At 52.0% G+C, this 14,436-nt stretch overlaps 1 protein-coding gene across 7 annotated transcripts; it reads right to left on the bottom strand.

The window, feature by feature from the left end:
• Nucleotides 1-3,522: 3,522 nt before the first annotated feature.
• PPP1R3B (protein phosphatase 1 regulatory subunit 3B) lies at nt 3,523-14,033 on the bottom strand. Of its 7 annotated transcripts, none has more exons than XM_074228234.1 (3): nt 11,209-13,220; nt 10,359-10,446; nt 3,523-7,021 (listed from the first exon to the last, which is right to left on the bottom strand). In XM_074228234.1, the coding sequence occupies exon 3, from the start codon at nt 6,998-7,000 to the stop codon at nt 6,146-6,148; it is 855 nt and encodes a 284-aa protein (XP_074084335.1). In that variant the 5' UTR covers nt 7,001-7,021; nt 10,359-10,446; nt 11,209-13,220; the 3' UTR covers nt 3,523-6,145. The 7 variants fall into 7 exon arrangements, with proteins under 7 accessions (XP_074084335.1, XP_074084332.1, XP_074084333.1 ...); XM_074228231.1 differs by lacking the exons at nt 10,359-10,446; nt 11,209-13,220 and adding exons at nt 8,298-8,480; nt 8,704-9,825; XM_074228232.1 differs by lacking the exons at nt 10,359-10,446; nt 11,209-13,220 and adding an exon at nt 13,964-14,033.
• Nucleotides 14,034-14,436: the final 403 nt, after the last annotated feature.

Below are 14,436 nucleotides of genomic sequence, written 5' to 3' on the forward strand. Positions count from 1 at the left end.
GTTAGGCATGGTCCCTTCAAACCCAGAGTCTTGTGTCCCTGAATCAAACCTCAGTGTTGTCAACTAAGCGTCAATTCACAGTACCCAGATGGGCCACCCCATTGCTGCTGATTTTACAGAGATATTTATTACAGTCGATTGACTTTCTAGGTTCCAACCCAGAAATGATTTCCAAGTAGAGATTTCTGAAATAATGGAGTAGGATCTCCCAAAATTTCATCCCATTGGTCTCCCAGAGAATAGTTCACGTCATGAAAACTAAATGCAATCTGAAGGAGTTAAGGTGATGGCCATCCAACTATCCTAGGTAACTAGGCTACCACTAACCCACTATTATGTAAGGCTTCACAGGTTTCATAACCTAACTCAGACTCAGAATTCTCTCTAGAAAATGGAGATATTAATAGTTCAACTCACAGTATTGTTGTAAAGATCGAATCAAATTAAATTAATGAGGTCTATGTACGAGGTCTGTTGTCATTCAGTCATTTTTCAGTTATGCCTGCCTCTTCATAACCCACTTTTCACATGCGACTTATTCTGTCTCTATCTGAATCCCCACATGATATGGATAATACTATCCATAGAGTAGAAAGTCTGAAAAATCTATTGAGGTCTTGACTTTGTAAAATAAGTCCTTCTCTCTCTTGAAATTATCAGAACCTCCCTAGCTGTGTGGCCTTGGGCAAGCCACTTAACCCTGTCTGCCTTGCAAAAACCTAAAAAAAAAAAAAAAAGAAAAAGAAAAAAGAAATTATCAGAACCTGAAACAGAAAAAAAATCATGATAGAAACGTTTCTTCACAATTAATTCTATCTGAGAATCTCAACCCAACTGGAGACATTTCAGACAACTATTAATAATATAGTAATTCAGGGCAACTGGGTGGTGCAGTAGATAAGAGTACCGGCCCTGTAGTCAGGAGGACCTGAGTTTAAATCTGGCCTCAGACACTTAATAATTAAGCTAGCTGTGTGGCCTTGGGCAAGCCACTTAACCCCACTGCTTTTCAAAAACCTAAAAAAATTAAAATAAAATAAAAATAATCATCAAAATAATATAGTAATTCACAAAAGACTCTCCTTTGCATATCTCTTCCAAGATTTTGGGGGGGTGTTTTTTCTTTTTCCTACAATTCGTTTTTTTTCTTTTCCCTACAAAATTGATCTTACCAGGATTGAAAACTCAGAAGGTCTAGCAAAACCTCTCAGATAATGAAATTCCTCATGCTAATGATGAACTTTTGACCAACCAGAACATGTCCAAATGTAAATGAAGGACAACCTTTAACCAGAAGAGCCTGCCTTCACAAGTCTACAATGAGTAGTGGCTCAAAAGTATAAAAATGCATCATTCAGATTAAAAGGGGAGTCAACCTCCAGAAAATCAATAAATCAGCATTTATTAAGAGGCTGCTGTGGGCTAGTCATTGTGCCAAGCATTAGATGTAATCCAAATGATATACTCTGAGTATTATAGATCAAATGGACAACATTTCTTCTATGATGGTGCAGGAAATTATAATTCTAATATTAAAATAAAGGAATTCCATGACTTAGGAAAAAATGTATTGCCAGTCAAGTGACTAATCCATTAATTATTTCTAAATTAACTTACATGGAAAAATAATTTCATTCATTTACCGATTTTTGCATTGGTTATACTCAAAGACCAGCCTAGAACCATCAAAATCACTCACTCACTTTCTGAGATGGGAATAAGAATTTCTCCATACCAAATTCACAAATTTTCAGTCATGGAAATCTTCCTATTCTTCTTTTTATTGTCAGAGGGCACATGGGAGACCTAAAACTTCCTTAAACTTTTCTGTCATTTTAATAGCTAACAAAGATGAGGACTTTGTATTGCCCCAACTTGGGTGAAAATCACTCGTTTCCGTACTGTTGTCTTTCTGGGGATAAAGCATTTGCCTCTTGCCTTCTAATGGAGGACACGTCTACATTGTACCTATGCCAGCACAGGTGTGACAAAACTCCATAAGGTCTCTGGGAAGATGGTGGTCCCATTGACCCTGAAATGGGAGAGCTGAGCTTTGACTGATGGGGTTTAGGATCCCCCAGGGACAGTTTAAACTCTCTGTTTCTGTCTTTACACATTTGGAGGCAAATGTTACTCAAAGGATCATGGGTATGGATGACCTTGGGATGCTAAATGGGGAGGGCTTCTATATGTATTCTAAGGAACTTGGAGAGATAGCTAAACGGCTTTCTCCTCCTCTTCCTCTTCTATTTGTCCTCCTCTTCTCTCTTCCTCCACTTCTTCCTTACTGCAGGAATACTAGAAAAGAAACATAGAACTCTCTCTCCTCCTGCCCCATCCACATGTACACACACACACACACACACACACACACACACACACACACAGAGAGGGTCCTAGATCTAGGCTGGAACGGCTGTGGAGTTCAGATTCCTTTTACAGGTAAGGAAACTGAGGTACAGAGCATTTCAGTGATTTGTCTAGTTGCCAGTACCTGGGGCAGGATTTGAACCTGGCTCTTTCTGATGCTAAATCTAGTGCATTATCATTTGTTTAGGAAACCCCCAAGTCATTTCATAAACATTATGGTGCATGAATGGCAGAGCCTTGAGGGGTTGTCCCGTCTTCATCCCCAAACTTCAGAAGAACCCACTGGTCTTTTGAGGTGAACTGAGGAGTCAGCCAAAAGGTGACCACTACCACCACCAGCTGGATGACTGCCTAAGTGGAGTACTGGGCCTGCCAGTAAGAAGATCAAATCTGGTCTCAGATGCTTACTAATATGCCAGCCTGGGCAAGTCACTTAATCTCTGGCTGCCTCAGTTTCCTGAACTGTAAAATGGGTATCATGATAGCACCTGCCCCTCACCCCCCCCCCCATGACTAAAGAGGATCAGATGTGATCAGATCAGTCAAGCTGGTTTGGGCTTGAGAGACAGGCAGGCAGGGGGTATGGGAGAGGCCCTCAGGAAATGTTGGAGAATGAACGTATGATCTAATTGAGGAAGAGCTAAGTGTCTCCTTAAGGGACGGGAGACCCTCTGACCTTCACCTAGTCCTTTTGTTCTAGTGATCCTCCCATTTGGGACTGGCAGGATCTCCTGGATCCGCATGGAGAGCCTCAAGGCAGAGATGCCTCCTGGCTGGGCTAGCCAGGTCAGTGTTGGTGCCTCCCTCATGTAAGGCCTCCCATTGGACATCTCTACATCTGTCATGGCAAACTGAGGGGGAGGACCAGAGAAAATGCCCTAGCAATATGCCAGGAGGTTAAGAGAGGTGAGAGCCCAGGATAATGAGGGTCCTCTGAAGCCTGGAGGCTGGGGCTGCAATCAGGAAAGCTCTCTGCACAAGACTGTGTGACCTTGGGCACACAAATAGTTAACTTATTTGGACACAGAAGAAAATAAGGGAGGTCGTTTGCCAGCTTCTATCACAGCTGTGACTGACACCCTGGACCCTTCCTAACACTCTGGTGCCAGCTCCTCCCCATCCTGCCCAACAGAAGAACAGAAGCCACAGCCCTTTTGATTTGAAAGCTTTATTGCCTTTTCCTTTTTAAGATTAAAAACACAAGCCAGTCTCTTTGACTGACAGCTTAATGTCCATCCATCTGCTCATCCCTGACTGTAAAGTGCATTTCCCTGGAACATGTGAATATAAAAATATCTTTTTATATGAAGAACCTGCAGAAACATCTTTCCAAGGCACTATGGGACCCACCACAGATGGGAATTCCTAGGCTGTACATTCAGATGGGCTCAAAAGGGCCTGTTCCACTGCCAGGGCCCCCAATAAACAGCAAATGTCCCACCACATACCCACTATGGATGGGCTGTGGTGTCAGCCAATAGGTGACCACCACCACCACCACCAAGGTGCTTCCCTGATGGCCCCCATTGGGTAGATGCTGCACCGGAGGATGGCCCAGGAGAAACCCCTTTCCCCGGAGGCTGTCCTACTGAGCACCCTCCTCAACAGAAACAAACTCAAACCCTGAATCTGGGGCATCTAAGTAAGTCTTTCTAGGTTCCTTTGGAATTGGTTTGATTTCTGGAGAGGAGAGAGACCCAATCTCTTTCTCCACCCTCCCACCCACTGTAAATCTACCTTAAAAAAATAAAACTTCCTCCCCCCACCCCAGGAATTATCCAAAACTAATGAGGCACAAGGCTCATCTTTATTGCACTTAGTCTGGCATGTAGGTCTGCCATGGGAAGGACATCGTGGAAGTGGATTGGGGACTAGGGTTGTGAGTGACGGGTGGCCTCATTTCCTCAATAACTGGATAGATGGCCTTGGGGAGTGAGCTCCCTGGCATGGAAAGTCTCCAAGGATGGGAAGAGTAAGAGGTGACCTCTCTTAGATGATAGGACTCTGGTACCAGGCAATGGAGGGCAAAGCCAAGAAACCCTGGAGTCCTAGGCAGGCTGGGTGTGCTATGGGGCCAGCAACATAACCCCATTCTTGAGGCCACCTTCCAAGATGGTAAATTGTGGGAAGGTGCTGACTTGCACTGGGAAAGGGAGCTAGGTAAAAGACAGATCTAAGCCTAGATCCCTCATGGAGGTGGAGGGCAGGGGAGTCACTGGCCACTCTCCTCCCTTGGTGCCTAACACCTTCAGCTGCTTCTCTGTTAGTCAGTCTGCGCCAGCAGCAGTCTCTTCTCCTGCCTTGGGGCTGGGGATGGGTCAGCCCTCTAAGGACTAGCTCTCTTACAGACCCTGCAGATTCAAGTTGCAAAGAATCCACAAAGGTTATATATAAGAAGTCCCATTCCTGTTACAGATGAGGAAACTGAGGCTCAGAGACCATGATGGGAAGAACCCTGGACTCGAATTCTAGCTGGGCCACTTACTAGCTGTGGGACATGCAACAGATCTGGAGACAGGACCAAGGGAGGATTTGAACCCAGGCCCCTACTTTCAAATATACGGTCCCATCACTGGCTCTTTCTATTTAAGGGTAAAGTTTACCATAACCTGGAGTAACCCATTTGCAACACTGAGGTTGATCTTGGAAGTTATTCACTAAACCATCCCCTGGCCAGTTCAGTAGGACATGAAGACATGGTTGTCCCATCCATTCTCCTTCTATGTCATCCTCAGAGATCATTGACCGTGGAGAACTGAGACAAAGATATCAAGGAGCACTGGGTCATGGCTGAGCCCAATTCCAAGGAAGGATGCTTTGGTTGGGGGGGGGGGTCATAAGGAGAACAGCTACTTCAAGTCCCAAGAAGCTGCTCTGGGACTGAGATGCCCCCATTGCAAACCAAGAGCCCCAAATCCACACTGGCTTTGAAATGGGGAGCCCTGCTGCCCAGCCCAGGGAGGTCAGGAAGAGGGGAGAGAGGGCAGGAGAGCTAGCCTCAAACTTTAACTGTTTTTCCTGAAAAGAAGAGGGACTGCGTTGGGAAAGAGAACTACCATGAGCCCCAATTAGTGTGCAACACCAGCAACAATAACAACAAAAGTGACTGTTCAGTGACCGTGTCAGAGGAGCAATAGCAGCATTAATCAGGAGAGAACCAACAGTGGGCAGCAAGGGCTGAAGGGGGCCCTGCAGCAGGAGGGAAGGATCTCCTACCCCCATTCGGAAGCAACATTTCCTAGTGTTTTAAGAAATGAATGGCGAAGACCAGAGCTCACGGAAACCCATTGTTACAAGTGTCAGGTAGGCCCAGAGGGAGTCAAGAGACCGGGCTCTACCCTTCCTGACTATGGGTAAGTCCCTTCTTAGGGCCTCAGTTTCCTCCTCTGTCAAATGGGGCCAAAAGCACTCCTGCACCCTCCCTGGGAGGATTTGGGGGAAGAAAGCACTTTATAACCCTGTCCTGGTCTGGTGACTATTACCTTGGCAGACCCCACCCCAACACCCTCCCCTTTGCTCTCCTGGCGGTCTCCAGCACCAAAGTCTCTTGGCAGTGGCAGCTAGGGTGCACCTTGAGTGAACACTCGGTTTGGGGATAGAATCCTGCTTGGATTGGCTGGCATCGAAGTGAAGGCTTGCTTAAAGACAAAGCTGTGCCCCATGGCAGGCAGGCTTTCCTGTCTGTCCCTTGGCTGCTGAGAGCCAGAAGACATTGGCATCAAGCCCAAGGATGCCACATAATCTCCTAGACAAAGAGTCCATCTGTCCAAGGCAGCTAATAGTAAGGGCCCAGCTTCTCGTATCCCAGATAACTTGGCCATTCCGGGTACAACCCATAGGAGCACCGTGGACTCCCAAAGTGGTCGAAGGAGATGCCCAAATCGGGCCCGGTCTGGGCCGGGGGCCCCCCCTGCATCCCCTGGAGTTCCGCCTGGATGATGCGGTAGTTCCTGCCCTGGTTGCTGTCCCAGTACGTCTGTCCATTACACTCATAACACACAGCAAACTCCATTCTCTCATAGGACTGGATCTTCTCGGGAAGGCTGATGGCGAAGGAGAAGGTGTCCCTGTCCGAGCCCGCGTACGTGTCCTTCATGTACTGGCACTCAAAGTCCGTGAAGTTCTTCCAGGTGTCAAAGGTCATGCGGATCTTGACCGTCTTCTCGAAGGCCAGGTTCTGGACCTTCACGGTCCCAGAGATGGCCTTGTCCTTTAGCACACAATTCTCCAGGCAGACGTGGTCGGCCTGCAGCCGGTTCCGGAAACTAAGGTAGTCGGCGGATGGCTGCTCAAAGTCCAAGACGAAGCTCTCGCATTCGGCTGTGGTCAGGGTCACGATGTTCTCCAGAAGCTCAGTGATGTTGAATGGGAGGTCCAAGGGGTCATCGAACTCTGAGTATACCTTGACCATGGTCAAGGCCAGCCCTTGGTTATCCGCGAAGGACACCCGCTTTTTAGCCTTCTTCTCCTGGACGAGTGGGGCCATGACACCATTGGCCTCACTCTGGCTATTCAGTTGAATGCAAGGCCGAAGGGGCTTGGTTGTCGTGGGCAGGATCTTGCAGGCAAATCTGTCCCGGCGCAAAGGGGAAGTCATGTAGCCATATCTGTACTCGATATCCACCGCCATGGTGGGGCAAGGAGGAAGACCCTATAAAGAGAAGAGAAATGGGAAAGAGGAAGCGGTCAGTGATCCTGGACGCCTGGAGACCTGGGACTGGTTGACAAATGAAGCATTCCCTTCCACTTTGGCTTGGGGCTCAGACACCATAAGGGAGAAGATCAGGACTGAAGTCTGGAGGTGGAGATTATGAAAAATTGTCAGTAGCACAGTGACTAGAACATCAGGCCTAAAGTCGGGAGGACCTGAGTTCAAATCTGACCTCAGACTTATTAGCAGTGTGACACTGGGCAAGTCACTTTACCCTGTTTGCCTCAGTTTTCTTCTCTTTTACATGAGCTGGAGAAGGAAATGACAAGCCACTTCAGGATCTTTGCAGAGAAAATTTCAGATGGAGGCATAACTGAAAAAACACAGACTGTGAACATAGGCCAAGTGTGACCATCCCCCCTCTACAGAGAGGGAGACTGAGGTTACAGTGGTGTCTCATAAGGCCACTGCTCCCAAGGCAGAAGAGATTCCAACTCCCTAGAGACATGGAAACAACTATGAGAGATGGAAGCTGGCCATGAGCTCATGGTTCAACAAAGGGAAGTTAACCAGGAGCCTGGCTGATCCACAAATGGAAGTCAAAGTGAGTCTTGAGTTCTGGTAACTGGGGGAAGGAGGAAGTGATTTACCCAAGGTCACACAGCTGGTTAGCAGAACTGGAATCCAAGTCGAGAACTGCCAATTAGGGGATTGAAAAATGAATAATGGACAAAGCTGATTGGAGTTTAAGGGGCAAATAATAAAATAACAAACAAACAAAAAAAGAATCCACCCCTCCTATAAATGCTCAGGGAAGAAGGTAATGCTAAAGGGAAGACCCCAAGGCTGGCCATAGGAGCTACAACAGGAAAATATGGCACAGATTCCTACTAAGGGAAGAGGATAGGAAAAGTCATCTTCTCCTGAGGGTCCACCTTAATCTCCCCCTCATTTGTTCTCTCCTCACCTATTACAAGAGATTTTGCCCAGGTGCCTCTGTTACTTCCCATGCTCCCAACTCTTGAGCTGATTGAAGCCTAGGTCTGTTTGGGGGGGGGGGGGAGAATCATCTCTGTAAGATTCTCAAGGAGGCAGCTAAAATGATTTCCAATTAGACACCAATCTCCCTTCTGGGTCTCTCTCTTTCATGCACAGCCCAGCCAAACAGGCCTTTTTATTTTTGCTCATTCATGATGCTCTCTCCCCCAGTTATAGATTTCATCCCCATCCCCACCCCCTATTGGCTACCCTTCTTGCCTGGAATGGTCCACTTTACCTCCACATCTCAGAAGCCAGAATATCCTTCAAGGTTCAACTAGAGCTCCTTCTGACGCCCATCTCCCAGCTGCCAGGGTCCTTGCACCCCACAGCATCTCCTCTGCTTCTGGACACATCCCTGGCCCAACTGAAAGCTGTCCCCTTTGGCTCGTATGCATGCTGAGCCACACAAGCCAGGTCTCTGATAAATGGATTTCAAGAAGCTCCATATCAGCCACAGGACAAACCTATTTTGGAATTCTCTGGCCTTTTACAGACTGTGGGTACAGCTGGCCAGGCTCCACCCCTTGCCTTTTCCAGGGTTCAAAGAACTTATTAAACAAATTTCAATGACCCCATTAAAAAACCCAACCTCACAAAACCCCCGCACACAACCCCCTTAGGAAAACAACTTTGGAACTCACACAGCAAATTAGGGGAAAATCAGTCCTTAAATCTGTCCAAAGTTGGATGGGCCTTCCAGAATGTTGCTCTGGTAACCTGCCAGTTACTCCTGCCAGAAGTGGGGGTGCTAAAGTTGTTCCCCAACATGTTCTCCTTCCCTAGCAAAGATTTGGGGGTTCTGGTAGCTTGTTTTCTAATTGACTGGGAAGATCAGATTTCATGCAGAAAATTTGAGTCCTATCCCTAGTGCCATCCCCTGAAAGACTGTGATGACCTTGGTCAAGTCACTTCACCTTTTGGGGATCAGTTCTTTATTTCTAAAATGAAGGGATTGGAATGATGGTCTTTAAGGTTTTCTCCAACTCTATGACCCCAGACACCAGAGCCTGGGCTTCAAAGCCTAGATGTCACAGATAAAATAGAAATTGGAGTGGGGGAGGGGAGAAGGGAAGGGAAGGAGAGGTTGGTTCAGGGATCACCACCCCTACCCAAGTCTGCCCAGGGCACAGGTGCAGGTGAGCCAGCAACTGTGGAGAGGCACATGGTCGGGTAGTGCCTAAGGCGGCTTCAACCAGTTTATCTGCCAACAATATGAAATGCTAACTTGACATCCTAGGATCTGAGTGGGAGGGAAGCCTGGATGTCCCAACCTCAGGCCCTGCATCCCTGGCAAAGCCCCCAGCCCAGCTGGGAGGGGGAGGGGCTCACGCTAGCCTAAGGCCAATAGTTCTGCCATGAGACAGCTAACTGCTAATTAATAAAGTAGGTGGTCACAGCCTTGATGGCTGTGTGAATCTAGGCAAGTCATTTATCTGACCACCTCACCAAAAAAAAAAAAAAGAATGGTACCTAGCCAGGGTGAGCAGTGGACAGTGCATTGTTTGTGTGTTTGTGTGTGAGTGTGTGTGTGTGAGTGTGTGTATATGTGTGTGAGTGTGTGTGTGAGTGTGTGAGTGGGTGTGTGTGTGTGTGTGTGTGTGTGGGTGTGGGTGTGTGTATGTGTGTGTGTATGTGTGTGTGTGGCCAGTGTAGGATCCAGGAGAGCCTTCCAGTGATAATAAAAAGGATGAGTGACTTCAGCTGAATACAGACTTCAGCCCACTACAAAGGCGCTTCGGGACCCGGCCTGCCCCTGCCGCCCCCTGGCTTCCGCCCCACCCTGGCTGCTCTAGATCCGCTAGAACAGGAACCCCCACCCCAGACTTGCCCCCCCCCCAGGAAGCAGGCTGTGTGTGGAGTGGGGGAGGACCTGGGTTCCAACCCAAACTGCCACAGACGAGCCGAGTAAGAGAGCATGGATTTGAATTTGGGTTCTCTGCCCGGACTCTAGGCTTCTCTGGCTGAAGACACACACGGGTTTCTGGGTCTTCGGGGAGTCTTCAAGGCTTGGGCTAGTGTTTTGGAGGACAGGCTGCCACAGCACAGCTGGCATCCTCCGGGGCTGGGACTGGAATGTCTGGGGGTGCAGCTGTGGAGCAGATAAGGTCACTGAGGCTCTTGGAAGGCCCCAGCCCACCCCCACCTCAGTCCAGTCAGGGCTCAGTGCCTGCCATAGCTTCTAGTTTGGATGAGACCATTGGTCTTTCTGAGACAGGTGATCCCCAGGGACTTGAGAAAGCCCCTTCCCTCCCTGAATTTGGTTCTTTTGCATCACCAGACGGAAAGGACCACTTACAGGCTCTCCTCCAGAGATGAGTTCAGACCAGAGACAGGTTCACCTCCCTCCACTTCTGCTGGAAGGTTCCCAGGACCTTGGTTTTCAGCTGAGAAAAGGGAGCCGGGGACATAAAAGGTCCCGGGGTTCCAGGGAGCTCCCTCCCACCCGAGAGCCACACCAGGGTGCCATCCTGGCCCCCCTCCACTGTTCCAGTAGTGTCCTCCTTCCTATTGTCCACACCTGCCCAGACTTCCCCTAGGTACCGGTGGTGGCCCGTCTGGGCCCCTTTGACGCAGACTTGGAAGTGTCAACCAGATTCCAGGCCTTGTTGACAGACTGGCATAGCACCATCATCCTGAGGCCCAGGTCACAAAGATTGGAAAGTGTCTATCTCTTAATGGACTCCACCAGAGGAACCCATCCACCCAATCCCACCCTGTGTGTGACAATATGGACAGCAGTTTAGAGCAGACACTCGCCCTCCAGAAGCAGGGCTGAGGTCTCTCCTCTAAGACCCTGGCTGGGGTAAGGCTCCAAAGCCCCTTGAGGAAAGAGGAAATGGGCAGAATCCAGATTCTGCTCCTTCCATTTTGTAGACAGAAAAACTGAGGCCAAAAGAGGTTCTAGTAATTTGCCCAGGGTCACATCGCTATCAAATGTTAGGAGCAGGATACTAACTTGGATCTTCTGAACTCCAGGCCCAGTCCTCTTTCTTTCCCCCACTTTCTAATCTCTGAGAATTTCCCCTCTCTGGGCCTTGGTTTCCTTCCTGGTAAGACTGAGCCACTTTCTAATTCTATGAACTATGACCAAGGGAGGCCAAGCAGAGTGGGAGGCCAACAGGAAAAGCACTTTTCAACACACTCACCGCTAGGTTCCCTTGTGATCAGCTGTCTCAGAAAGACCAATGGTCTCATTCAAACTAGAAGCTATGGCAGGCACTGAGCCCTGACTGGATTGAGGTGGGGGTGGGCTGGGGCCTTCCAAGAGCCTCAGTGACCTTATCTGCTCCACAGCTTCACCCCCAAACATTCCAATCCCAGCCCCGGAGGATGCGAGCTGTGTTCTGGCAGCCTGTCTTCCAAAAAACTAGCCCAAGGCTTGAAGACTCCCTGAAGACCCAGAAATCTGTGTATATCTTCGGCCAGAGAACCCTAGAGTCGGGACAGAGAACCCAAATTCAAATCCACGCTCTCTAACTTACTGCCTGCTGCCTTCTCTTCATCTGTCTGACCAGCCATCCATTCCTCAACCCATCCTTCCAGCCGTCCATCCATCCTTCCATTCATCTTCCCATCCATCCATTTATCTGTCCACTTCTACTCACTACAGGGGACTTCTCTAGGTCCTCCCACCCTCCTTTTCTCCCAGCCTATCCCTTCCTCCCCAAGCTTAGGCCCCTTCCAAGGCCACAAGAACAGTATGTTCTAGTGAAAGCTGTCTTGGGCTGGGAATGAGGGAAATTGGGTCCCAGATCCATCTCAGTGAATGGCCTTGGGTAGGTCTCTGCTCCCCTCTGGGCCCAATGGAAGTGAAAGGAGATTGGACCAGCTGGTCAGTCTTTGAGGACCCAAATTCCCAAGTCCCAGATGAGGGGAGGCATTTAAAACAGCCCAACCTGACCACCATCTCTAAGATGTGGTTCCCATGGTAATGAGCCACTGCTTCCTGCAGTGAAGACAAAGCAGCCCTGGGGACCTTGACTAAGTACATCTGATAAGGAGACCTGGCTTCCAGCTTCTAAGAAAAGACCTTCACTGGTGAGCATTTCATCAGCCATGCTCCCTTGCCCATCCTCAGGACCCTCAGACCTATCCAGACTGCCCCAGGATGCTGCCCCCCCTCACCAGCCTCTCTTCCTCCCTTGACTTCTTGGAAAGGGCTGTCTAAGCTAACCAGCTTCTCCCTGCCCCATCCCCCAGCTGGTTTTTGTGCGTCTGAGGAGATTTTTGGGGGGCTTGTCTTTTGTCATTGTAGACTTCCTGGTTCCTACCGGTCAGACTCCATAGATGTTTGTTGTCTGGTTGTTTGGGGGAAGAGGCAGGGGGCTGGGGGGGAGGTGTCCCAGAACTGAATAGGCCCATCAAAAAGCCCGACACCTCCCTTTGTGTTCCCTCCCTCCTTCGCCTTTCCTGGTTCCCCCACTGAGCCGCCAGGCAAATATGGGTCCTTGACCTTCAGGATCTACTTCACTTCCAAAGGCAGGGGCCCTGCCAGAAAATTCCAGAAAATGATGCAGGACCACCCCTTTGAGGGTTTGAGCCCATGCTCATGCCCTCCCCCATAGGAGACCTGCCCAGCACGGGAATCTCAACTCCTCCTCAGAAGCCTGCTCTTACTCTGAAGCTGGCCTGTCCCCCACCCCCACTTCATCTCTCCCCAACACTGGCTTCTGTCGGAAGTGGCCCTTAGTAACCCCCAGCCCGACCTGCACATTTTACAGATTTGGAAACTGAGTCAGTGTTCGAGGCAGGTCTTGCTGTCCCCAAGGCCAGCACCCTCCCTGCCTCTCATTTCTTGAAAAATAAGGCAAGGCCCAGTGGATAAAGCACCGGCCCTGGAGTCAGGAGTTCTTGGGTTCAAATCCGACCTCAGACATTTAACAATCACCTAGCTGTGTGGCCTTGGGCAAGCCACTTAACCCCATTTGCCTTGAAAAAAAAACTAAAAAAAATAAGGCAAGGCTCTTCCAGTCTGGGACTCTTCTCCCCAACAGCCAGTGCGGGTGTGTGTGTGGGGGGGGGCTGTAGCCTGGTCCTTGCCCCACCCCCCTCCCGGCTACAGCAGCCTGGGCTCCTAAGGGGAGATGCGTGGGGTGTCTGGGGGGCAGGAGCTGGTCTCTATGAGACACCTCCCCCCCAGCGGGGCTTGGGGTCCCTTCCCCGCGGTGCCCCCGGCAGGGGCAGATCCCTCCCCTCCAGGGATCTCACTGCAGGTCCGACCCCCGAAAGCGCAGCTCGCCCCCCCCGCCCCGGCCCCCCAAGACACGTTCGAGGTAGAAAGGGGGAGGAAGGGCCCGGGAGCAACCAGGCACCTAGCAGATGGGGAAACTGAGGCTGCGAGGGCCGGCGGGGCCCTCCCCTCCGGGCTCCAGCCGGTCCCCCCCGCCCCGGGCGGACCCTCCCCCGGCCCGGCCTGGGGGCCACTCACCTGCAGGGGCCCTCGGGGAGGCGGCGGGGAGCCCGAGCCCCGGGCCGGGGCTACGTGCGCATCTGGCCGGCCGGGATGGAGAGGCGGCCGCGGGGGGCCGGGCCGGCCGGAGGAGGAGCCGGGGAGGAGCCCCGCAGGCGGCCGCTCCCGCGGGCTCCCCCCGGCGGCCGGCCCGGCCCCGGCCCCCCCAGCCGCCTGCACCCCCTCAGGCCCCCCGGCCCGAGCAGCCCGAGGTCGGGAGGGCCGAGTGGGGCAGAGGGAGGGGGCGCCGCGGGGGCCCCTCCGGGGACTCGGGGACCCTGTCCTTGAGCTCCGTCAGGAGCCCGAGGCCCCCCGCTTCTCGGGGGACAGCTCCGGGGCCCCCGCGCGAGGAGGGGGAGCCCGGGACCCCGAGGGCCCCCCCCCCCCGCCACTGCCCGAGCCGCGCGCCCCCGGCGCCCCCGCCCGCAGCCCTCCCCCAAGTCGGGACCTACCGGCTGAGCCAGCCCGGCCCGGGGGGCAGCGCCCGGGGGTGCAGCCGTGCCCGTCCAGGCACCTCCCGCCCCGCCGCCGCCGCTTTAAGGCCGCCCCGGGCCCCGCGCCCCCGCCCCCCCGGGCCCGGCCAATGGGCGCGCGCGGCCGGGGGGGCCTGGCCAGGGCGGGGCGGGGGGCCGGGGTCAGCGCTCCGCGGGCCGGCGCCCGCCGCGGGGTGGGCACCGAGCCCGGGCTGCCGGCAGCGTGGCGCTCCGCTGGCACGGGGGGCGGGGGGCAGCGCGGAGCATCCGGGGGGGCTCCGAGCGGGGCTGGACCCCGGCTCCCTCCCTCCAGCGCCCCACGCCTAGCGCCCCCCAGCGCACCGAGGACAGCGTCAGCACCCACTTGTCTTAGCCCAAAGTGTGGGGGGGCGATAGCCAGAGGGCCTGCTGGCCTCCAAATACCCCCGGCCCAGGACTTGGGGGGTCCCCAC

This window comes from Macrotis lagotis, chromosome 3, assembly GCF_037893015.1.
Source record: "Macrotis lagotis isolate mMagLag1 chromosome 3, bilby.v1.9.chrom.fasta, whole genome shotgun sequence".
NCBI classification, from domain to species: Eukaryota; Metazoa; Chordata; class Mammalia; order Peramelemorphia; family Peramelidae; genus Macrotis; species Macrotis lagotis.

Coding starts and splice junctions, on each gene's coding strand:
- PPP1R3B (XM_074228232.1), bottom strand. CDS start 7,000: ATGGCGGTGGATATCGAGTACAGATATGGCTACATGACTTCCCCTTTG.